General features: G+C 51.2%; 3 protein-coding genes across 5 annotated transcripts; all 3 read right to left on the bottom strand.

The window, feature by feature from the left end:
* Positions 1-381: 381 nt before the first annotated feature.
* Positions 382-12,774, bottom strand: SHISA5 (shisa family member 5). 2 transcript variants are annotated; one of them, XM_031609402.2, is made up of 4 exons: positions 12,113-12,774; positions 5,025-5,140; positions 3,776-3,994; positions 382-2,767 (listed from the first exon to the last, which is right to left on the bottom strand). In XM_031609402.2, the coding sequence occupies exons 1-4, from the start codon at positions 12,121-12,123 to the stop codon at positions 2,688-2,690; spliced, it is 426 nt and encodes a 141-aa protein (XP_031465262.1). In that variant the 5' UTR covers positions 12,124-12,774; the 3' UTR covers positions 382-2,687. The 2 variants fall into 2 exon arrangements, with proteins under 2 accessions (XP_031465262.1, XP_031465270.1); XM_031609410.2 differs by lacking the exon at positions 12,113-12,774 and adding an exon at positions 7,984-8,534.
* Positions 12,775-15,217: 2,443 nt separating this feature from the next.
* On the bottom strand, positions 15,218-16,845 carry LOC149916404 (E3 ubiquitin-protein ligase PHF7-like). 2 transcript variants are annotated; one of them, XM_090148028.1, is made up of 5 exons: positions 16,692-16,845; positions 16,495-16,601; positions 16,159-16,272; positions 15,889-16,007; positions 15,218-15,747 (listed from the first exon to the last, which is right to left on the bottom strand). In XM_090148028.1, exons 1-5 carry the CDS (start codon positions 16,776-16,778, stop codon positions 15,398-15,400), a joined length of 777 nt encoding a protein of 258 aa, XP_090004154.1. In that variant the 5' UTR covers positions 16,779-16,845; the 3' UTR covers positions 15,218-15,397. The 2 variants fall into 2 exon arrangements, with proteins under 2 accessions (XP_090004154.1, XP_090004153.1); XM_090148027.1 differs by having other exon boundaries at positions 16,495-16,845.
* Positions 16,846-16,862: 17 nt separating this feature from the next.
* LOC149916403 (G2/M phase-specific E3 ubiquitin-protein ligase-like) lies at positions 16,863-18,081 on the bottom strand. The gene is made up of 4 exons (XM_090148029.1): positions 17,982-18,081; positions 17,592-17,683; positions 17,397-17,498; positions 16,863-17,163 (listed from the first exon to the last, which is right to left on the bottom strand). Exons 1-4 carry the CDS (start codon positions 18,031-18,033, stop codon positions 17,035-17,037), a joined length of 375 nt encoding a protein of 124 aa, XP_090004155.1. The 5' UTR covers positions 18,034-18,081; the 3' UTR covers positions 16,863-17,034.
* Between the last annotated feature and the right edge of the window lie 4,366 nt (positions 18,082-22,447).

Genomic DNA, 22,447 nt, shown 5'->3' with positions numbered 1-22,447 from the left:
GCTTTCACATGGACCAGAAAGCATCACTCATCACGTGCCAACATGGAGCAGTTGAAAAATGAGATACAGCATTCAGAAGTCGACATGCATGAGAAAGGTATCAGGCTTTGATCCAAAAACATCTTGTCCACAACAGACTTCTCAAGGATCTTGGAATCAGTCAGTGTGTTTGGTGTCAGGAGTTGAGGTTAGAAGCAATTCTTTCAGATTACCTTTGAAGAACACTGTCAGAATATCATCCAGGAGCTCACACCATCCCTCCTGTGTTGTGCCATGCAGCTGTCATTGGATTTCATACCCCGTTACCAAAAAGTGATGTTCACAATACATGCTTGATGTCAGATGCAATTAAAATGTAGCTTAAATAATACTCGGACAGGCTAAGAAAACAAAAGTGATAGAATATATTTCAAACACTGCATTTATTACAAAGGTGCAAAGAGTTTATGCCATTTCTTTTGAAGACTTACGTTTAAACTACAAACATACAAAGCTAGTTTACAGTATGTAATAAAGTCAACGATTCTCTAGTAAATTCCGTATGACAGAGTACTGTACTGAATTTAATTCCACAGAACATTTCTGAAACAAAGGCACTTACAGAATTAAAAAAGAATTGGACTCAACGGTTAAAATGGGAATTCCCATTTTAATGGTGGGTAACTGGTTGCATGTGAAGACATTGGTTACTGGGACTAAAGCATGAGCAGTGCCTGAAAGACAGTGTATGGGCCAGACTCTCATCATTGATCTAACTGCCACATCTGCTTAACCATAAGAAAAAAAATTAAATTGGATTGCACCACAATGATAAAATTTGGTCCTACGCCACATGGTTGACATTGATTTATACATTAAGACAAAACCTGATTAAGTCTTCCAGTTCTGAAGCGAGGAAAGCGGGCCATTTTCTCTTCTTACATCCAGTTTTGTAACAGTGACACTACAGTTAAATTATTAACACGTGCAGAAGTGCCTTCTCTCTTCACTCGAACGTAGTTATCAGCAGCATATGTTCGCTGAAGGAAAGGTGTAAAAGTTTTCATGCTCCTTCATGCTCCTATCCCTCACCTCCTCCCAACTCCCCCCATCCATCCACCGACCAACCAAGCTGCTGGAGTTTCTGCTGTCCTGCATGAACAAACACACGTGGGCAAGTTCTTCTGCAGAAAAGGGATTGCTTCTGCAGTTCTTAGTGCCCTCCCCCACGCAGATATCTCAGATCCTCCACATGGGAATCACTGCCCATTTTTGGGTGTTCTCACAGAACTCCTAGCAGTGTAAGGAAGCACTGCCTGATTTTTTGGCTTGCAGGGCAGGAAAGAGGAGGAACACGTGGATCTAAGGCATGCCTGCTCTGCGAGTGCCTCTTGGCACCACTTCAGGCTATTAACTCCAGCAGAGGGCTGTGACAGAGGGACGTGGCTTGTTGTGAATACTGACGCTAAAAAACTTGGTACAGGTTTGTCCTGAAATGCCCTGAAGACTTAAAAAAAAATAATAATTGGAATAACCTAGAAAAAAGACCCAAAAATCAGTTAGAGAAAGAAGGCTGCCTTTGACAGCAGCAGCTTCCACCATCCTATGAGGTAAAACAACATGGTTGGTTATTCAAGTTCAAAATTTCCCAAACAGAAATACACCTCGAATGTCACAGGACGAGTGGTTTGAAGGCTGCCCCAGGTACAGTCAGTGTGTGAGACACGTCCAAATTCTTTCACTCGTTACATCACAGGGAGGGACAGCATGGTCTGCACGCAGCTCCGCCAAGGAACAACACGCCTTGCAATGCAGAAAGAAACAGCATCATAGAAGACACTAAAGAAACCCATGATTTGTTTCCAAATAAACCAAATAAAAGCAAAATAAATCCCCTCACTGTGGCAAAACACCACCGACAGTCATTTCTGCTCCATGTATGGCTAAGGCGCTATTTTATTTCCCCCAAAGTACTCAGCAACGTTTGACTATTAAGCAAACCAAGTCTCTGTCCAATATTTTTAATGAAGAACCCCCAGGTTTTCAGCTTTTGACCTGTTTGTTCTAAGGAATGGCAGGAGGTTTGGTTCTATTGTCAATTTCTAGCTATCAACTAAAACAGCCTGAGAACACACCCAACAAAGGCAGTTTGTAAGCCTTAAAATTGGGAAATAAAACAAGGAACTCATGCTACTCAGCACAGAATAATGCAACTCGTCCGAACAAACCGAACACGGCTCGCTACTCTCACCACAGGCAGACGTGTCTCAAGAAAGGTTCCCTTTTAAGCAATGGATGAAATGTATTAGGTTGGAGCTGACCTCGTCACAGCAACCTCAAAACAAGCAGAACATTTGTCACACAGCTTCTCAGAGATGATGTTTTTATGGTACAGTACTGTGCAAGAGATCGCTACAGCTCTGGGTGTTTGACACAGCTCACAGAGGACCATTCCTTTCTACCACACTTCAGAATTATTGCACAAGAAATGTTATTGTGGTTCTTACATCTGCAGCACCCCTTCTGCGTTCTGAACACAATCTCTCTTTGTATTTAGTTGAGGTATAAATGAACAACTTCTGCCAGAAGGACGGAAAGCGCTTAAAAACAAAGAAGATACGGAGGTAACGTTCACTTTACTTAGACAAAAGATTGCTGTCTTCCAGGATAACACACTGCAGCTGCATGGTGCACGGTGGCAGAGCTGTTCAGTAGGTGGGCTTCTGAGGATCCACATATGCAGGGTTGTAGGGGGGCTGGCTGATGGGGTACGGTGCTCCAGCACCAGCTGCAAAAGCAAAGCACAGGAAAAACAGGCTTGTCAAGCTCACGTTCAGAATCCTCTGTCTCAAACGACAACTTCTGCAGAAATGCACAAGCAATAGGATAAAGCTAACAGTGTGTGGAGAAGTGGAAATAAACCAAAAAGAAGAAGCTGCACCTTAGGATTCCTTCAGGAGTACTATTAAGTGTCAACAACCTCACTACCAAACTAAAATCGATTCTAAGAAGCAGCCCACCGCTATCAGGCACGCTAAAGGCTGAAGAGTGTGGCACAGATCACAAACGTACCACTCAGACAACATCCTGACTTTCTGGCACTCTGAGCCAAGCTGTTCTGAGGCAGCACTTCCCTGAGGGGTGCCAAGCAGCACGAGGTGGTTCAAATAACACAGCGCCTGCTCACACTGCCAGACACACAAACGTGGCTATCTGCTGCTCATCTTGCAAGCTGGCTGGGTTTGGCTCCTGTGTGACACAGCAGGTATCCTCCCTCCTGCACGTGACCTAATTAAAGACTGCCCATTGCCTAATAGGCGAGGAAAAGAATGGAAACAGCTGTCTTTTCAAACTGGCGATATGGATGATCATTAAGGTCATTTCCAACCCAGCTCCATCATTCAGTGATTCTAGTTTTGGCCTCTGAATAGCTGGGAGCCAATTGCAGAGGACAGCTGTTACCAGCACAGGACAGAATCAGCAACAGTAAAGCTACATGAATGCCATGCTATGAAAGAAGAAAAGCAGAAGGAAAAAGAAGCTGGCAATCCTAATTGCCAGCTATCAACAAAGCTGTCTGAAGCTGATCAGTCTGGATATTCTCTCTACAAAAATAATGATGAATAAAATAAAAATACTAGCAAAAGCCACGTGTGTATAGGTTAAAACATTCACAATTAGACTACTACGCATGCATTAGCTAGACCTTGATTTCAATATGAAATTTCAATTGAATTATTAAAACATTCTACTTCTATACCACATTACTAAAATCCTGCTATCAAAACATTCTTACCTGCCACTGTTTCATGGTAGGCTGGGGGTCCTGGTGGCTGCATGGGATAGGGAGGAGGATACTGAGCTGGGTAGGATGTGACCGGCATCCCCGGCTGTGGCTGGATGGCCACGGGCTGGTATCCCTGGTACGGAGCTGTGGGGTAGCTGGGTGGCACTGCCTGTGGCTGTGGGTACGGTGCATGAACCACGGTTGTGGCAGTCGTGGTGGTCACAACAGCTACAAACAACCCAAAGGAAGGTGGTTAGTGCTGGTGGTTCTCGGAGACTGGCTGGGACAGCGCGCCGCAGCCATGGAGAAGCACATTCTCCTCTCAGAAATTCATTTCTTATTCTAGAATCTGGGACATTTTCATTTTCGATGCTCCAGAGCAGTTTTAGAAATTCTCTCCCCAGAATATCCTTCCATTGACCTAAGTGGTAGTAAGAGTTCACACGAACCTGGAAGCAGCCGGTTTACCTCCTCGGTTCTCAGCCACGAAGACCAAAGAAATGTCTCCTTGGACTGAGCCCTGCAGCCAAGGGATCCACCACTTGGTAGAGGACTGGGAAAACTACTTAATTTTAAAGATGCTTTCAGTTTTAAAGGATAGAGGTGCTACAGATCCCCCTCTGTAGGCAAGATGCTGCCTGCCACGGTTTGCCAAATGAGCTTCCTTTCACATGCAGTCTGTTTGCTAACACTTCTATGCCTCTCTGGAACAGTCAGAAAGGCAAAGCAAACATCAGTTTCAGGAAGGGAGGACAGCGGGTTATTGGTTCATCTGTCTTAGTGCAGCACAGCACTTTCTAATGAACTGCAACAATTTGTTTTCATGACCTTCACCTTAATTCTACAATTACAAATGTTCAAGGCTGTACTTCTTGCACAGGGAACAACAAAACAATCCTTTTGTTTTACTCAGATTTCAGCCTTGTCATAAACATCCTCACTGCTTCTGTGACTGCATGCACGATAATCTCAGCTATGCTCTTACTAAATACTCTTATTAATACTTTAATTAAGACAACTTCTCATTAGTGCTTCCCTTCAAAATGCTCATTTTTAAGTTTGATCTCAGAGGACGAATATGGTATTTTAAGCAACTTAAAGGCTTGCTTTTCATGTTTACCTACTGCCACTCTTGTAGCACAGCAGTAAGAAAATATTACTGCATTGTTTCCCCTTTCTATGGGAATAAAATCTTCCAGAAAAAAATGTTCAAAGCTGTGAAGGATGAGAAAAAGAAAGTAAATACAGAGGTACTTACGCTGCGGTCTTCGACATGCTTTGTACAGGCAGCAACACGAGCACGTGAGGCACAGAATTATAGTAATAACAATCACTGCAAAAACGATCACTCCAATCGCAACAAGGGTTCCAAAACTGCAAGAGAGATGCCAGCAGAAGCAGTAAGTCTCACACAAACTGACCGCCATCCACCCAGCTCCTCGCACGACCGCACTGCCAGCCTCCCTGTGCTGTTTTGTTTATCACACAGGATGGAAAAAGTAACGGTATAAACACATTCAGTGCTCAGCATCAAGCCTACGCTGGTCTTCTTGTTGGCATTGTTGGTCTTGCTGTTGGTCTTGTTGATCTTCTCTGGCTACATAACTTTCTAAAAGACCTCTTTTTAGAAATGCAATGTCTAGGCAATAGTATGTCTTTTTGGGGTCAAATAATGAAATGAAAGGCAAAATATTGGGATCTACGACCTGTGAAGTGATCATTGTGATTTGTTTGCTACGCCTGAGATAATTGAAGCCTTTCTCCCATGGTGGCCAGAGTCTCCTGCATTTTTATTTCCTATGGAATGCATCAGGCAGCGGTTTTGGAAACAATAGCAGGAAGCTGCTCTTAATGAAGAAAACACACTAAAATAACCAATGGAGAGCTGTTTCAACATCCATCCTGTTTTTGTTTCTTCATAGACATTTTGGCTACAGAACTCTCTAGTTTTCTTCCTTTCAGCCTCCTTTTAACATCTTTAACAAAATGGCATCTCCAGAGCCCCCAGCAATTTCTGCTTGGCTACCAACCAGACATTCAGCATCAAAAGCATTTCTGGCTACAAATCACACCAGCAGGTTTTACCTCTGACATTAAAAGAAGAAAGCAAAAGCAATCCACTCTGTGCCCAGCCAAAATTCACAAGAGCTCACCTCACTTCCCTGGAGCCACCCAACTCTCTGTGAGCCAACACTGAGCCTAAGAGTTGACAAACAGAACAGGTTCGATCTAAAATGCCTATTTCTCCCCAGCAGAGGTCCCACCACTTTTTCTCCCCCTATTTCTACGACAGCTTGAAGAATGCAATCAGAACAACCATTTTATTAGTGACTGAATGTGTACTGTCCCAAACAATTTTTTGCATGGATTTTGTGATGTACTAATCATAGCATGATGGCTTTCCTTGTGATGCCCCAGCCCTGCGCCTGCAATTTGCCCACTGTTACTGCACTCAAGCATCACAGAGGAAGCACGAACTGCTGCAGCTTTCTGAAGTCACTGAAACAGCGTCAGAAACACTGCCAAGAAAGCAAACAGATCACTGCAACACAGCTGCACAAACACGAAGATGCATACATGCTTTGTCAGCTTTATTTGCACTTCACAGAATTACAGAACAGCTTGGGTTGGATGGGACCTTAGCAATCAAGAAGAGATTCTTCCTCTGGCTCTTCCCAGCTAAAGAGGAAAAGGCCTTTTTTGGTAGTGAATGATGCCGAGGAAAAAAGATTCCCTTGCCAAAGAAAGAGATGAGAAAGAAGACAGATGCTTCACTTTCTGCAGCCAATGAACCTTTCTGAACTTCACCAAGGGCTGGGCAACATCTCAACAAATCTGAGAAACGGAGAAGACAAAGCAGAGAGAGAGCTACCCATCACACATAAACAGGCACAGCAGGAAACCTGCACAGTTGGGTTCATCTTTCAGGACCAAATTCAGCTCTGTTACAAGAGAGCTAACAGAACCAGCTGGCAGCCAGCAGATAAGCACAGGTTGCTCTGGAGGACAGCCTCCACTGGCTTGTTGGTAACAAACATCTCTCCTCTCCTTGCCCGTTTACTCCCTCTAATAAGGAATGTGATGATAACGAAGCTCAGGGAAACAAACCAACCACCACATCCTTGCTTTCACCGAGTTCTTAGAAACACTCAGTGCATTCTGACCACTTGTCTGCAGCTTTGCTAAAACAACACGACAAGCTGCACGATGACATTCTGCATGCATTTTCAAAGGAACTGAATGGAAACATGCATTAAGAGCACAGGTGTGCCAGGTTTGCACATGCAAACACTGCGATTCGGCTCTACAGACTGCGTGATTACTACAGGCCAAAATTACAAGCTTTCAAAAACAGCCAGGGAGAAAAACACAGGCATGAGTTAGTTCTTCCCGGGGACTTGTAGGGAGTTTGTGCACCATGGGACTGCAGTTGGTGTTTCTGTCACTGACCTTGCAGCAGCAGCAGCAGAACTTCCCTGCTGCCAGGCTGGGCTGCTGTGAGCTCAGCTTTTGAAAGAGCAGAAGGCACTGAGACAGGAAAACAAACCCATACATGTGTTGAACTTGCACACTGCAACACTGCTGCACCAACACCCCCATCAACACTGGAGCTCTTCATAAATACACTTTTTTCTTATGTTTTCTGCTGCTCGTTTTGGCGATTCTTCTGACATATCTTAATGGTGCACCTGACTATATCAATATCTGTTCTTTTTGTGCCAAAGGACTGCTGACCTGAGCATCTCCTGCCACACATCTGCTAGCGCTGTAACGATGCAGAGTACGTAATGATTACAGGCCCATGGGACTCCCACAGGTAAAACTACTGAAAAAAGCACAGGAAGGCTTCAGAAGAAGACAGAAGGTGGTACCCAAGAGATGCCAAAACACAGCTCGGTTTGAGCTCTAGGAGATGGGATTCTCTGCATGCTGTATAAAGACTCTTCCTGTGTGCTAGCTCCAGAAAGTCTGTACCTTTCTCTGCTAAGAAACCACTGCTTTGTTTATTTACTTTCAATTCATGAACTCTTCTGAAGGGTCTCTGAAAGTATTAAAAAAACAAAACATTCCCGCTCAGTAACTGCCCTCCTGCCTTGTACATACATACATACATACATGAAAACAAACAAAGGACTGCAGCTTAAAGACACCTCCTGGATGGTTCAACAAACAAAAAACCCAAACCAAACAACAGCCAAACCACAGATTCACCTTACCCCATGGATCCTGCACACAGACCTCGCAGGGCAGGAATGGAAGCAGCTGCAGCCCACGATCACAGTGCTCTGCTGGTGACCCGCTCTGAAGGCAAGTTTTCAGACTCCTGCATGATATACCATCATCTCTGCATAAACCACATGCTTACAAACAGCTTGAGCTCATTCACTGCCATTTCCTGCTTCTCTCTCCTCACATAATAAAAGCTAACTTTAGCCAAGAATTTAGCTGAAGACAAAAGACAAGCCTGCCAGCAGTTTCATCGCCGCAGTACAAACTGTGACTTTCCATAGGATCCATAGAACTTAAATATGAAGAGAGGACTCCCTGCCTTGTCCTATCACCTTGCTTTGCCTTGCTCCCCTTTTACCCCTCTTCTCCTGCATTTGGAAAGCTCTATGTCATGATGTCCTCAGCATACCCTGCAGACTCATCTCACCTTTAAGGCACAGTGATCATCACATATGAGTTTACATGAAGGGAGAGAGGTGATGAGCACCTGATTTCCCCCTCTAGGTACTGAATGAGACATGAGTGACAGCTTAAAAAGGGACCACCAAACCCAGGGTCCAAAAGGTTCACAGATAATTCTCAAGGCAGCCCTTTTTCATATAGGAGACCTCAACCATGCACAAGAACCAGAAGGAAGTGCGAAATGCTCTGAACGCATTTAAGGCCTTAGAAAATATTCAAGGTTCAACTCCAGTAACATTTTAAAACTTTTCAGCCACTCGAATCCCTGAAATTGCCATTTGTAAGCCCTGTTGTAAAGGAAGTCACTGTAGCGTGAGCTGCTGCCATGAATGCAATTTTTGCCCAGGTCTGCTGGCTGAAGTGCCATGAGAACTGTGTTCCAGCAGGGCCAACACTGCTGCAGGCAAACCCACGGACCTTCAGCACCAAAGCTGCCCGTAAGCTCTATGAAATCCCTGCACCTACAGACCATAAATGCATTGCAGCTTGATGTTTGACTTGCCAAACACCCTGAAACTGCCATCAGAGGAAGTTCAGACCAGGTTACACCCACTGGCTTCGCTAACCGCAGAACGCAGCTCTGGTGGGGAATGGACACATGAATCATGTCATCCCCATTACAGAAGCTGGAAGCACATTGTTGGGACTGGAGCAAAGTCTACATGAGGTACATTAATGAGTCTATACCAGAAGGACCTGACATGCCTCCTCAGCCTTCCTCGCATCTCAAGCTGCAGAACCCCTGTCTGAGGGTTACCATCCCACCTGTGTTTGCTCTGACAGTCTCTTGGTGAGATAAGCTCGTGTCTGAACGCAAGCCATATGGAAAGGGCTCTGCAGGGAGGAGAAAAACAGTACAGCTCAGCGTTGCTGTGTTTTTTACCATGCCTATGGAGGATGCATACGGTTAAAAACATCTAAATTGAGAGACAGCAAATTAGCATAATTGCACCTTCCACAGTTAGAACTGCTGAGTTTTTGGGATGCTTAGCAGGCTGTCATTTCAAACAAGGGTGGGCAGAAGAACGTGGATTTTCTCAGTTCCAGAGAAGAACCAACTTGCAAGGCAGCACACAGATCAGGAATGAACACAACCCCAGTCCACGAGAATGTTCTAGTGTCCTGTCCCTGCTGGCTGAGGCTTCCCAGGAAGGCTGCTGCTCCCTTTTCTCATCGCAGAAGGAGGCACAGCCTTTCCTCAGGCATCACTGTATCCATTACACCATCAGCTGTAATTTCAAGGCAGAAATTCATTTAGGAACAGAATCCAATTAACTGCGCACAACGGTAATCTCGTTTGTGTTTCAGTTTAGAATGACTGATTATCAGCTGTGCCAACTACAATATTTGCTTCTGTGACTCTGACAGAGATGTTCTGAAACACCCCGCCTCGTTACCTACCCAAACACCGGGCAATTAGTGGGACAGTGGGTGTGAGTCATCTCATTTCTTTTTCCAGGAAGGAGAACTGGCATACCAAGGCCAAGCAACCACATTAACCATGCAAATGACAACTGTGGTTGCAGTGAACCAGTGCTTTGCTCCTGCACGAGTTCACAAAGCAGAGGCACCAAGCACAGAACAAGGAGAGGGGAAAATGAATGCAGTAAACCTCTCTGCTCAGAATTTGTATTGGAAAGCAGCGCTGCAGGGGAAGTTCGGTCTGTGCTAATCCAGTTGAAAAGGAATAGAAAGTGAAACACCTTCAGTGTATTCATTAATGGTGGGAGTTGTAAAGATGGCATAAGGGCACCCTATGTGTGTGGAAGAAGTGGCAGATTTAACAAATTTAATGACTGCACTTTGATCTAACAGCTTCGAATAACAGAAAGCATATGAATCCAAGTTAACGCTGACTTGTGTGTACAAAATGCTTAATTTGCTTTTAAGTGCAGTCCTGAGGGAAGCACAGTGCTTCCAAGAACTTGAAAGTATGTCGTTACGGCACTGCCAAGGAATGCTATTTATTGCCTCAATAAACAACCAAAAGGGGACTCAGGATGTTACATGCTCGTGTTTGGGACCGCACCGGGCTGCCCAAAGCGCCGTGCCCTCCTGCCTCAGTACATGGAGCTCAGCATTAAATACTGAAGGAAGTTACCACTGAAGGACAGCAATGAAAAGAAACCTACTGACAACTGATGCTTTACTGGAGTTTCTCAAAGACCTTCCTGCAAAAAGAGCAGGAGCACGAGCAGATGAGAACTCCCAGCTGGACAGGACACGGGAAGGTTGCGCTGCCAGCCAACACAGCCCTTCCCTCACACACTGCCGCAGGATCAGAGCATCACTGCCGCAGGTCCTCCCAGCCGCAAGGAGACAGCGCACCGGCCCAGCCCGATAAGGAGCCCATCGGCTGTGCAAAACCCTCCCACAGCTGGAAGGCGCTGATAAAGCCCCGATCTATGAGCAATAGCCGGAGCAGTAACTTGAGTAGGAAAACAGAGCCGGTGCAAAAATGAGGAACTGCAGCTTTCTGAGCCTTAAGGCGGTATCATTTGGAAACAATCCTTCTCCCCTCCCCCCGCCTTTGAAGAACAGTGCCCAAGCTGCTTCCTGTCATCTCCCCTCCTGCTTAAACCGCTGGGTGAGCCGTGCCCATCCTGCTGGGGGCACAAAGGGACGTCTCGGCTGACATCAGCCCTTCTTCTGCACAGCGAAGCATTGAACAAACCCCGTCACGGGGAAGCAACTTGTGTTTAAGAGAACCCGGCACGGAGCTGCAGGGCTGAGCGCAACTCACCGGCAGGAACCGGACACAACTCCAGAGGGACACAGCTCCCTTCTTACGTAAGGAAAAAGGCACACGGGGCGGTGTGAAACAGACGGGCAAGCTTCCAGTGAGTGCGGGAAGGGCGCAGGAAGTGCTCCCGGGCTCCATTCCTGATGTGGAAACCCCCTCGCTCATGGAACCCAACGCCATGAGTCACGGGGGGTGCGGTTTCCCTCTGCAATCAGCCCGGGGTGGTTTTCCAAAAGCAGTATTACTGCGAATGTGGAACTACTTTTATTTCTAATGAAAGCGGCATAACCGAGGCGAGGCTCGCTGCTAAGCCTGGCCCTCAGCGCAACGCATCGCTACTGCAAAGCCGCAACGTAACCGAAAGAAAGCAGCAGCTCGAACGAGTCCCCACCGGCCCATTTTCTCAAGGCGAGCCAATAACGACTCTCTTTTCAGACACTGCAAGGCCGGCAAAAAATCCCACTAAGGCACCTCAGCTCCGCTTCCCGTGTTTTGTCATTCAAAAACGCGGATCTCTCTAACAAATCCCCACGAGCGGAGGGCTGGTTTGGTCTGCTCGGTGATCTTCCCGCTTCTTAAAAGCTCGTCCGCACGGGAGAACACAGACCTCCCAGAACCTTCCTCTCCTTCCTTCCTCCGACACCCCCCACGCCGCCTCCCGCAGGCCCGAAGACGGGAAGCCGATTTGCTTTTTTTTTTTCTTTTTTTTTTCCTGCCCCCTCCCCCAGCCTCATTTCAGCTACACACGCGGCAGGAACGAACCGAACGCGGCACGCAGCCCGACAGGACGGAGCAGCGCTCCGCGGAGCCCCGCGCCCCGTCCTCCCGAGCGCTCCGCTCCGCTCCGCGCCGCCCGCCCGCCCCGCGCTGCCCCCCGCAGCCCCCAGCCCCCAGCCCCCAGCCCCGCTCACCCCATGCTCATCGCCGCCGCACGCTCGCCCCGCGCCAGCCGCGTCACGCCGCCTGCCCGCCCCTCGCAGGGCGGGACTGACTCGGCAGCCGGCGGGGTGGTTCGCCTCGAGGACGGCGGGGGGTTTGGGGCGTGATACGCGCTGCAGAGGGTTATTAATGAGAGGTTAATGATGGTTCGAGTGTTTGGTTAGATGATGGCAGTCCAACTGTCAGGCGCCGGAGAGCCGCGGTCTGGGGAAGGTGCCGCCAAGCCCAGCAGGGAAGGCAGCCCCGTGGTCGCTGCCCGTAAGGCTGCCCGCCTGGGGAAAGGCAGAGAAACCGGGAAAGGCGCGTGGCACGTCCCAGCTTCGTGGTGATGGCCGCCGGGGCCCGGAGGCAGCGCGTGGGGTTTGTGCGCGGCTGCTCCCGCGGCGTCATTGGGGCCGGCCGTGGGGAATCGCGTTCTGACGTTGTGTCCAGGAGTGGCTGTGCAGGTGGGCGGGACGTGGCTGCCCTGAGTCGTTGCTGCCTCCGTGTGCCATGGAGGTGCTTGAGGCCGTGGATGATGTGTGGCTGGCAGAATCCGGGGTACTGCTCTCAGCAGTGCCGAGGCTGCACAGCTGGCGGGGCTTGCTTGAGTACGGCAGGATGTTGTAGTTTATGGAGACCAAGAATCATAGAATCACAAGGCTGGAAACGACCTGTAAGATCATCTAGTCTGTTGGAAATATCCAAATAGTTTTCCAGGACGGTTTCTCTGATAAAGCAGATTTTATTCGCAATTGCAATAGCGTGCCTCCTGCAACCAGGAGAGCCCCGAGAAAACAGCGTTACGTCTTTTATCCCCTACTGCCCCGCGCTTATCTCTTTCTGCCCTGGTTCCTCATTGGCTGAGTACTGCAGGTTCACCCTCTTTCGCGGCTCTTTACTAATCATACAAATACCAAGTAAACACAAATCTTTGCCGCCCAAACACAAATATCTTCATTGGTTAATTGCCTTCTAACTATTGCTTTCTTAACAAACATTTGGTCGTAACTTTCGGATGTCTGTTTTACAACATAAACATAAACATAGCCTCTTAATTGTTTAATTACCCCCCTAACATTTGTGCCCTTTTTACACTGGGTCATTGTTCTTGTCATTCATCTGTCCTTGCATAGAGATAAGCTCAGAAGGAGGATAGGGGGGAGCATCTTGGAGCCTGCCTATGGCATCCTAACGTTCCCACAGAGTGGGACAGTTCTGCTTTGTGTAAAGGCCCTGACTCCTTGTAAGTTTGTTCAATGTATTTCACTTCTGCTGGTCTAATAAACAACCTTACAATATGTTTCCTACTTCAGAATACTATGCCCATATTGTTTAGAACATTTAAAGTCTATTGCAGCTTTGTGTGAAAGAATTTGTTAGGTAATTTGGTAACTAGGCTTCTAAAATATGTCACTAATATGCATATGGTATTCTTACTTTCCACATCGGCTATTTCTACGGATATGTTACAGCTTAATTCTTTAGATCAATTGCCCTTTTTCAGTGTTCAATGCAGAAACAACAGTTTCACTTTCCACATAGTCCAACTGTCTTCTCATCACCACTGCTACCACAAACTAAACCATCTCTCAGCTCCTCATCCAGACGCCTCTTGAACACTGCCAGGCACGGCGACTCCACCACCTCCCTGTGCAGCCATTCCAGTGCCTGACCACTGAGAGAAAAAGTTCTTCCTCATGTCCAACCTAAACCTCCTCTGGTACAACTTGCAGCCATTTCCTGTTTGTTGCCTGGGAGAAGAGGCCAAACCCCTCCTCACCACAACCTCCCTTCAGGAAGTTGGAGAGTGCAGTGAGGTCTTCCCTGAGCCTCGTCTTCTCCAGACTGAACAATCCCAGCTCCCTCAGCTGCTGCTCATAGGACTTGTGCTCCAGACCCCTCACCGGTTTTGTTGCCCTTCTCTGGACATGTTCCAGGGCCTCAATGTCTTTCTTGTAGTGAGGGGCCCAAAACTGAACACAGTACTGAGGTGCAGCCTCACCAGTGCTGAGTACAGGGGATGATCACCTCCTGCTCCTGCTGGCCACACTATTTCTAACACAGGCCAGGATGCTGTTGGCCCTAACGGTCACTGATGGACACACTGCTGGCTCATGTTCAGCCGAGCACCAACCAACACCCCCGGGTCCCTTTCCTCTTCTAGTCATCCAGCCACAGACAGCCAGTTTCCACAGGAGAATCCTGTGAGAGACCATGTCAAACGCTTTGCTGAAGTCTAGGTAGACTACATCAACAGCCTTTCCCTCATCTACCAGGCTGGTCACCCAGTCGTAGAAGGAGGTGAGGTTGGTCAAGCATGACCTGCCTTTCATGAACCTGTGCTGGCTGGGCCTGATCCCCTGGACATGCTGTGTGATCTCACCCAAGATGATTTGCTCCATTACTTTCCCCAGTACCGAGGTCAGGCTAACAGGCCTGTAGTTCCCCTGATCCTCCTTGTAGCCCTTCCTGTTGATGGGAGTCACATCAGCAAGCCTCCAATCCTCTGGGACCTCTCCAGTTAAAGAGGAGAGCTGATAGATGGCTGAGAGCAGCTCGGCAATCACCCCCGCCAGCTCCCACAGCACCCGAGGGTGTAGGCTGTCTGGTCCCATGGACTTGTGACAGTCCAAATGGAGGAGGAGCTCTCTGACTGTCTCCACCTGAATCACTGGGCGTATACTCTGAATAGCATCCCAGACTTCCAGATCAGGGCATAAAATGCCTGCAGGAAAACTGGTCTGGCTATTAAAGGCAGATGAAAAGAAGGCATTGAGGAACTCAGCCTTCTCCTTATCCTCAGTGGCCACATTCCCTGCTGCATCAAGTACAAGATGAAAATTCTCCTTGGATCCTCTTTTACCATAGATATATTTATTAAAGGATTTTTTATTCTCTTTTACTGCAGCGGCCAATCTGAGTTCTGCCCGCGTGTCCCAAGCACAGCGACATCCCCAAGGTGGCAGAAACACCCCCAGAACGGGGCTGCAGCTGCCAGCCGGGCCTCTGCCACGTTGTGCGTTGGAAACGTTGCGCCCCGCTGGAGTCGGGGCCAGAACCCAGCTCAGCCTGAACCGGGCTGGGGGGAGGAAGGAGTGGGTTGGGTGCTGGGGGAAGAGATGGCCGTGGTTGCAGCCCCTAAAGCTGCCCTCCTTGGGAAAGGCAGAGAAGAAGAAAGCTGACAGTGGCATGATGGAACTCTCAGTTTTATTGATGGACTGTGATGACTTTATATATACAGCAATTGGAGCTTGCACACAGCAGCTCCCGCAACATCAGAGGAGCCAGCAGGTGAAGTTCTGGGCCCGACGTGGTACCCGGGAGCGGCTTCGCCCCCGGGCTGGGCCTCGCCGCCAGGACCGGCTCCTGCGGCGTCTTCGGCGTCTTCGGGGCTGGCTGTTGTTCTCTGCAGCCCGACGTGTGAGAGGCGAGCGGCTCCGAGTCCGGGCCCGCCCTGCCTGCCTGGAGAGCAGCTCAGGCACCTGGGAACTGGGATCTGGTCCCGACGGTGCCTGGTTGGTGGTGCCGGAGCTGCTGCTCTCCCGTCCTATGCGGCCTTGGGATGGCCCCGGTCCCTGCTGGCTGGTGGTGGTGGGGCCAGCGCTGTCCACGTTGGTGCTGGAGGCTGGAAGGGGAGACAGCAAGGTGAGCGGGACAGATCTCCAGCGCTGGGGAGGGGCAGGGTCCCATTCGTCATGGGCCAAAGGGACTTGAGCAAGGCCTCGCCTGGCCCCAGCCCAGCAGCACGCGGCCGTTTGCCTCTTACCGGTGCCCTCTCCAGCACAGGCGTTGCACTCCCAGCTGGTTGTTCTCGGACTCAAGTTGGAGCAGCGCCGGTGAGTGCCTTGTGCAGCGCAGGATCTGCAGAGGAGCAGCTGCCAGGGCCTGGGGAAAACAAGGGGTTGTGGCCGTGAGGACAAAGTGACCTGAGCCAGGGAGTGCCCGGCACAGCTCTGGTGCTCAGTCTGTGCTCCTCCCGGCTGTGGTGAGGCCGCGATCCCACGCAGAGCCCCAGAGGGCTGCTGAGGTAACTCACCCCTCTGCCTCTGCCCGATCCCTGCCGTGTGGGGAACGGCAGTCGCTGGCATTGCAGCTCCTGTGCCTGACTCCCAGGGATGCGTAGGCACGGTTGGTCTCCCATGTTGGTTTTCTGCCAGAGAAGGGAGGGAATGTGATGAGCTCCCAGTGCCTCGAGACTAAGAGCGGCCAAAGCCATCCCTGCTCTTCCAGCCTGACTGCCGTTCCACCATATGTGTGAAGCTGAGGCCGCTGCTCCCAGGCAGCAAAGGGCCAGGCCTGCCGGGACAGTCCTTGGGCAGGCACTTGTGCTCTTGTGCCCTCATGTCTCGAGAGCTGGCTGAAGGACACTAACCTGGCTGGGATGTGGATCCCCAGATTGATCATTTCTTGAATAAATACGTCTCTGTCTCTGCACAGAGGGCACTGGAAGCAGCGAAGCCCAGCACTCATGGCCATGCCCTGCAGCGGGAACAGAAGCAGCGCGAGTGTAAGTGGAGCCCGGTGCTGCTGAGCACCTGTGGTGCCTGCGGGTGACGGGAGGGCTCCTACCTGGATGCAGGCCCGGTGGAACCAGGCGTGTTGGCAGGCTGGGCACACCATGGTGCAGTACGACCTGCTGAGTCCCACGGGCTCCATGCAGATGATGCAGGTCGTGTCCTGCGTTGGCGCTGTCTCCACTGGCAGGTGCGGGAGGTGCTCCCAGCAGAAGGACCTGGGGGAAGATGGGAGGGATGGGCAAGGTGAGAAGTGCTGCGAGGAGGGCAGAGGAACAGGAAGGAGCCCCGGGCCTTGGCTCTGGCTCTGTCAGGCTGCTGGGAGGCATCACGGCAAGGTGTCTTTGGCTGGTACTGACAGCAGGGATTGGAGGCTCGCAGACGATGCCTGGCAGCCCTTACCTGTGCTGGCCAAAAAACTGGGTGACGCACTGACCCTCCGAGGCGCAGGGGAAATGGAAGCTGCGGTCACAGCCCATCTCTGCGCAGGTGATGCTGGCCCCCCGCTTGCCACAAACGAAGCAGAGCTGGAAAGAGCAGAGCATTTCCATCAGCAGCAGGCTCAGGCTGAGCAGCAGGGCACAGGATGGGGCAGGGCTGGGTGGCACTCTGCAGAGCTGCCTGCTGCACAGGGCTCATCTGCAAGAGCGGGAATGTGTCTCGGGGCTGGTTGGAAGGGCTGGGATTGCTTTCTCGGGACCAGGCGAAGCTCGCCATGCCTCTGCTGGCACCAAGCTCCCTGTTCGGGTCCGGTGCTCACCGTCTGCTCTGCCTGCCTCAGTACGCATACAAGGTGTTCAACATAGAAAAGTCCTCTATTTTGGTTGTCTATTCCATGTTGACACAGACCGTTGGCAAATCCCTGTAGACAGGAGGAAAGAGCACGGTCTTGTTAGTGCAGAAAGAAGGGAAGCACAGGTTGGAGGAAGGTGGCAGGAGCCGCGAGGGAACTCACCACACAAAGTGCATGGAAGCACATCCCATACATCTTGTATTTCTTGCCGAAGACGGATTTCTGGTTATCCGCTCGGCCACACAGCACGCATGCTGGAGAGGAGAGAGGAGCACAGTGAGCGCCTTGCGGGGCCAGGTGCCCCCGGGGGCTGTCCCAGGGGCTGCTCTGTGCCGGCCGTGCCAGCTGAGGGGCAGGGCTGGAGGCCGTGGAGGGCAAGGGGCACTGCAGGCCCAGCGGTGCCAGCAGGCAGCCGCAGCCCAACCGCGGCCCCCCTGGCCAAGGAGCACACGGGCCCTGCGTGCCCCCGCCTCCCCTCTCCGCCGCAGGCAGACCCCCAGCACCCCTCTGCCCGGCGGCGGGGAGCTGCGTGCAGGGATACTTTGCTCTCACCCAGCTCACTCAAGCCGGCGGCCTCCTGCGTCCCCTCGGACATCGTGTGCATCAACAGTGAGCCTCGCAGAGCGTCTGTCCCGGCAACACCAGGCTTTCTCCTCCGCGTGACAACCTGTGGCAGAAGCGGGACGAGGCTGAGTTCTCAGCTCAGGCCCTGAGCGCCGGGGAACCCGCCTCCCTCGGCAGCCCCAGGCAGCCCCTTCCTCCCTGCTCACCTCACCAAGTCGCACTGAGCTCGGCCTGAGCCCCGCAGCCTTAGCTGTGTTCCACACCCCGCGTGTCACCATGGCCGTTCCGTGCCACCTCTGTGACGCCATCACACCTCACAGTGGCTGGGGGCACCCAGGCAGGAGGGCGGAGGCTCTTGCAGCCAGCGCAGGGTGAGGGGCCCGGTGCCGGACGCAGCCCCGCTGGAACCCGGCGTGTTGGTGCTGCTGAAGGCACTGGGCGACACGTCCACCCTCCTGGCCCCACCTGGATGCTGCCGGGCTACGGGTGGCTCCATCAGTATCCCAATGGCGCGTTCAGGTGGTTCTGCGGTGTTCTGAACGCTTTACTTTTTGGTTGCTTGCTGCTGATTACCTCTCCTTACAATAAATGACTCGATTCACGGAATCACATTATCTCTGTGGTTGGCAAAGACCTCTAAGATCACCAAGTCCCACCGTCCACCTCCCCACCTGCCCACGTCCCTCAGTGCCACATCCCCACGGCTCTGGAACACCTCCATGGACGCTGACTCTCCCAGCTCCCCAGGCAGCTGTGCCAGTGCCCAGCCGCTCTTTCAGCAAAGATCTTCTTCCTGACATCCAATGGGGAGCTCTGCTGGTGCAACACTCGTGTCCCATCGCTGTTACCGGGGAGAAGAGGCCAACCCCCACCTCTCTACAACCTCCTTCCAGGCAGTCATACGGAGTGGTGAGGCCTCTCCTGAGCCTCCTCCAGATGGAACTTTCCCAGGTCACTGTGCTGCTCCTCATGGGACTTTTGTCCAGACCCTTTCCTGCCCTATTGCCTTTCCAGGGACACACAGTGCAGGGCCTCCATGTTTTTCTTGTAGTGAGGGGCCCAGAACGGAACACAGCTCTCGAGGTGCAGCCTCACCAGTGTCAGCTGCGGGGGCACGATCACCTCCCAGCTCCTGCTGGCTGCACCGTTTCCGCTACAAGCCAGGATGCCCTTGGCCTTCTTGGGCGCCTGGGCACGGTGCTGCAGCGCTGTGCTGTTGCCTGGGGTGGTTGTGAGCAAAGAGCAGCAGCCAGCACTTGGTCTTCTTGGGCCTCATCCAGTTGCACTCGGCCCATCCAACCAGCCATCCCGATCCCTGTGCAGGGCTTCAAGCAGATCAACGCTTCTTCCCCACTGCCCTCGGTCCTGAACCCCAGGGAGCAACAAGCCAACTTTGGTGCTATGTTAGCCCTACCTGGGCTGACAGTGGGGCACGGGACGCGGGGCTAACTTCTGCTGCAGCAAATAAGTATGTGCGTTTTGACACGCTGGCTAAACACAGGCTTCTGTGTGGAGGGGTGGCTTGGGGAGCGGGGCCACTGCGGGAATGATAAGGACTTTGTGAGGATTCAAGATAAACACGTGGTTGCTGAGTTGTGTCCAATGAGGAGGTTGGCGGGAAAAAATAGGCGGTTCCGGGGAATTCCGCGTTGTCACGGTGCCAGCTTTCGCCCGCTGATAGGATACGCGCGGTGAGAGGTTACGCGCGGGCTCATATAACAATCGTATGAGGCCAAGGGTTCTTTTCGTGTAGATATTGCTGCGTTAACTCATTACAGTTGGACATAGCTGCTAACTCGTATCGAGTCGTCACCGAGTTCCACAATCCCGCTCCCGCACTTCTGAACAGCCAAAAACAGGCAGCCTTACTTTCTGGTTGGACAGAGGCAGTTGAGAAGAGGATTGGAAGCCGGGTGCTTATGGGATTTCTTGTGTGTCCTTCAGTGTCCAATACCTTGAGTTGGAAGAGACTCACCGAACAAACTGAATGCGCAAATAATTGCCGATAAAATAAAATCGTAGACCCCTATGAATACTGTCTGCTGTAAATCCCCTGCGGTGGGCTACTGAAATTCCAGGATGATCCAAAGCAGCAGAAAATGGTATGAATACCCCTAAAGCCAAAGCTAAGCCCGCATGACAAAACCAGTACCCCCTGAAAATGGAAGGTGGGAGAGGAACTCGTGCTGCTGAACTGGGGCAAGGCGATTTGCTTAAGTCCCTTTTGCCCAGGACGGATGGGAGTCTGTCCACCCCAGGGCTGGAGTTCCATCCCACTCATCTTCCTGCCTTCCCTTATAGCCTCCAGCAGCAATGTGTCAGCGCTGGCCCCAGCACTGCCATCCAACAGGGACAGGGGTCTCTCCAAGGCCCCGTGACGTCGCAGAGCAGCAGCAGTTCCAGCACCACCAGCCAGGCCCCTTTGGGGTCAGCTCACAGCTCTAAGGTGCCTGAGAGCAGCGTCCCGTCCAGCCAGCAGCCTCTGATTGGTAGTGCTGTGACTCACGGACCGTTACGAGAATGCTGTTCACAGTGCAGTACGGCACTTCTGCCAGCCAGAAGGCCTCACTCCACAGAACGTCAGCTGGTTCCGGATGGAAGGGCTATAAGTCCAATTGTGATGGAAGTACATCCCCGTATGGAAAACCCACATACCCTCCTGACGACTATTGAAGAGAAAGATCAAAGGTGTACAGTTTTAGATTTGAAGGATGCTTGTTTTTATATCTTGCTGGACACTGCAAGCCAGACTTTGTGTTGGAGTGCAAAAACCCCAAAACTGGGAGGAAAACACAGTGGTGTTGGACTGTGCCCCCCCAGGGCTTTAAAAATTGCCCCATCATACCTGGGAATCGGCTTGCTAAGGAACTGGAGGGATGGCGGCACAAACAGCTGGAAGCTACACTGCGCCAGGGTGCAGATGAACTCCTTATAGGTGCTGAGATGAGGGAGGAAATAACACAAGTGGCAACAAGTCTCCTGAATTTTCCGAGCTCTGTGGGACACAGAGTATCCACAAAGAAAGCACCACTAGCTTGTCAGTCTGTGATCTACGTTGGTTTTACCATCCCTCGGGGATACCAAAGCCTGGGGGTGAGGGCAAGGAGGCCGTATGTCAAATACCACTTGACCAAAGTCAAAATGGGAAATGCAAGCTTCCTTAGGTTCGGCAGGATGCTGTAGATTATGGATACCAAACTGTGGAGTGATGGAGGATCGTGGAATAGGAAGCTGTGAAAGGAGAAGGAGAAATTTTGGACTGGAACCCAGAATGCCAAACAGCCTTTATTCAACGGAGAGCAGCTCTGATGTCTACCCCTGCTTAGGACTGCCCAGTCTGGAAAAGTCTTTTGAACTGTATGGGCAAGAAAGATGTCACTTTGCAATGGAAGAGACAGCAGAACACATTGGATCCAGGAAGAGACCAGCAGGCTAATTCTCTAGACAATTGGACCAAGTAAATATAGGGTGGACGTCACGTTTACCAGCAGTGGCAGCAGACCTGAGGCACTGCCCAAATGCAGCAGGAAAGCCCGGGGCCTGGCCCACCCCACAGCCGGCAGCAGCCGTGGGGCTGCCCACATGTCCCAAGCACAGCGACATCCCCAAGGTGGCAGGGTGAGGGGCCTGGTGCTGGCTGTGCAGCAGGGTGGAAGGATGGCCTCCCTCTGCCTGCTGGCAATGCTCCCCATGCCAGAGACCACAGCCCGGGAGCCACATGAGGCCATCTGCACTCCTCCACCCCCACTGTGTTCCCACCTCCTCCATGATGCCGTGAAGGAAGCTCACAGGCCACAAAGCTCCGGGCCTTTGGGGCAGTCCCTCGGCAGGAACCACTCTGGTGTGCTCGTCTTGAGAGCAGGCCGCAGGACACCAACCTGGGGGGGTCACATCCCCATGGTGGGCAGGGCCTGCTGTTGCAGATCTCCTGCCGTGCGAGGGATGGGCTTCTCCCCTGATAGTGGAGTGAACAGTGATGGTTCCTCTGTGCCACCTCTTCTCCAGTTCCCTCAGCCACTCCTCATATGACTTGCGGAACTGAACAGTAGACCTTTTAATACATTAATTTGTCCTTTGCATCTTTGTCTTTTTTATTTACAGTGCGGTGGGAACATATCCCAGTGCTCCCAAAGCCAAGTGATTTCCACCCTCAGGCTGGCCATCTTCTCTTCAGGAAAGAGAGGAGCCAACAGGCACACAATTCCCCGTCTTTATAGTTTGGGTCACTCTGTGTCTTCTTTGAACAGCACCACGGCTGTGTCCTACATAAAAGCTGTGCTTCTCTCGTACGGCCAGGGAGGAAAGGGAAGGAGAACTCCCTGCCTGGACCCTCAGCTCCAGCTGAGAGCTCCTCGTTGCTTCAGCCCCTGAGCAATCTGTGGAGAGAGAGCTCAGGAGTTAGTCCTTTGCTTCTCACACGCACACACACAAGAAGGAAAAGAAAATAAATAAAT

This window comes from Phasianus colchicus, chromosome 11, assembly GCF_987193195.1.
Source record: "Phasianus colchicus chromosome 11, bPhaCol1.hap1.1, whole genome shotgun sequence".
Lineage (NCBI taxonomy): Eukaryota > Metazoa > Chordata > Aves > Galliformes > Phasianidae > Phasianus > Phasianus colchicus.
The sequence above is the reverse complement of the archived record's forward strand: the minus strand, read 5'-3'. Positions and strand labels throughout refer to the sequence as shown.

Bases quoted from the DNA above. Each gene is read 5' to 3' on its own strand.
- SHISA5 (XM_031609402.2), bottom strand. The intron at 3,995-5,024 runs GTAAGTACCTCT...GGTTGTTTGTAG, and splicing joins AGCATGTCGAAGACCGCAGC to CTGTTGTGACCACCACGACT. The intron at 2,768-3,775 runs GTAAGAATGTTT...TTGCTTTTGCAG, and splicing joins CTACCATGAAACAGTGGCAG to CTGGTGCTGGAGCACCGTAC.
- LOC149916404 (XM_090148027.1), bottom strand. From the start codon at position 16,778: ATGGAGCCCGTGGGACTCAGCAGGTCGTACTGCACCATGGTGTGCCCA. The intron at 16,273-16,494 runs GTTAGTGTCCTT...CTTCTCTGGCAG, and splicing joins GGGATCCACATCCCAGCCAG to AAAACCAACATGGGAGACCA. The intron at 16,008-16,158 runs GTGAGTTACCTC...TGTTTTCCCCAG, and splicing joins GATCGGGCAGAGGCAGAGGG to GCCCTGGCAGCTGCTCCTCT.
- LOC149916403 (XM_090148029.1), bottom strand. From the start codon at position 18,033: ATGCACACGATGTCCGAGGGGACGCAGGAGGCCGCCGGCTTGAGTGAG. The intron at 17,684-17,981 runs GTGAGAGCAAAG...TCTCCTCTCCAG, and splicing joins CGCCGGCTTGAGTGAGCTGG to CATGCGTGCTGTGTGGCCGA. The intron at 17,164-17,396 runs GTGAGCACCGGA...TGCTCTTTCCAG, and splicing joins TGAGGCAGGCAGAGCAGACG to CTCTGCTTCGTTTGTGGCAA.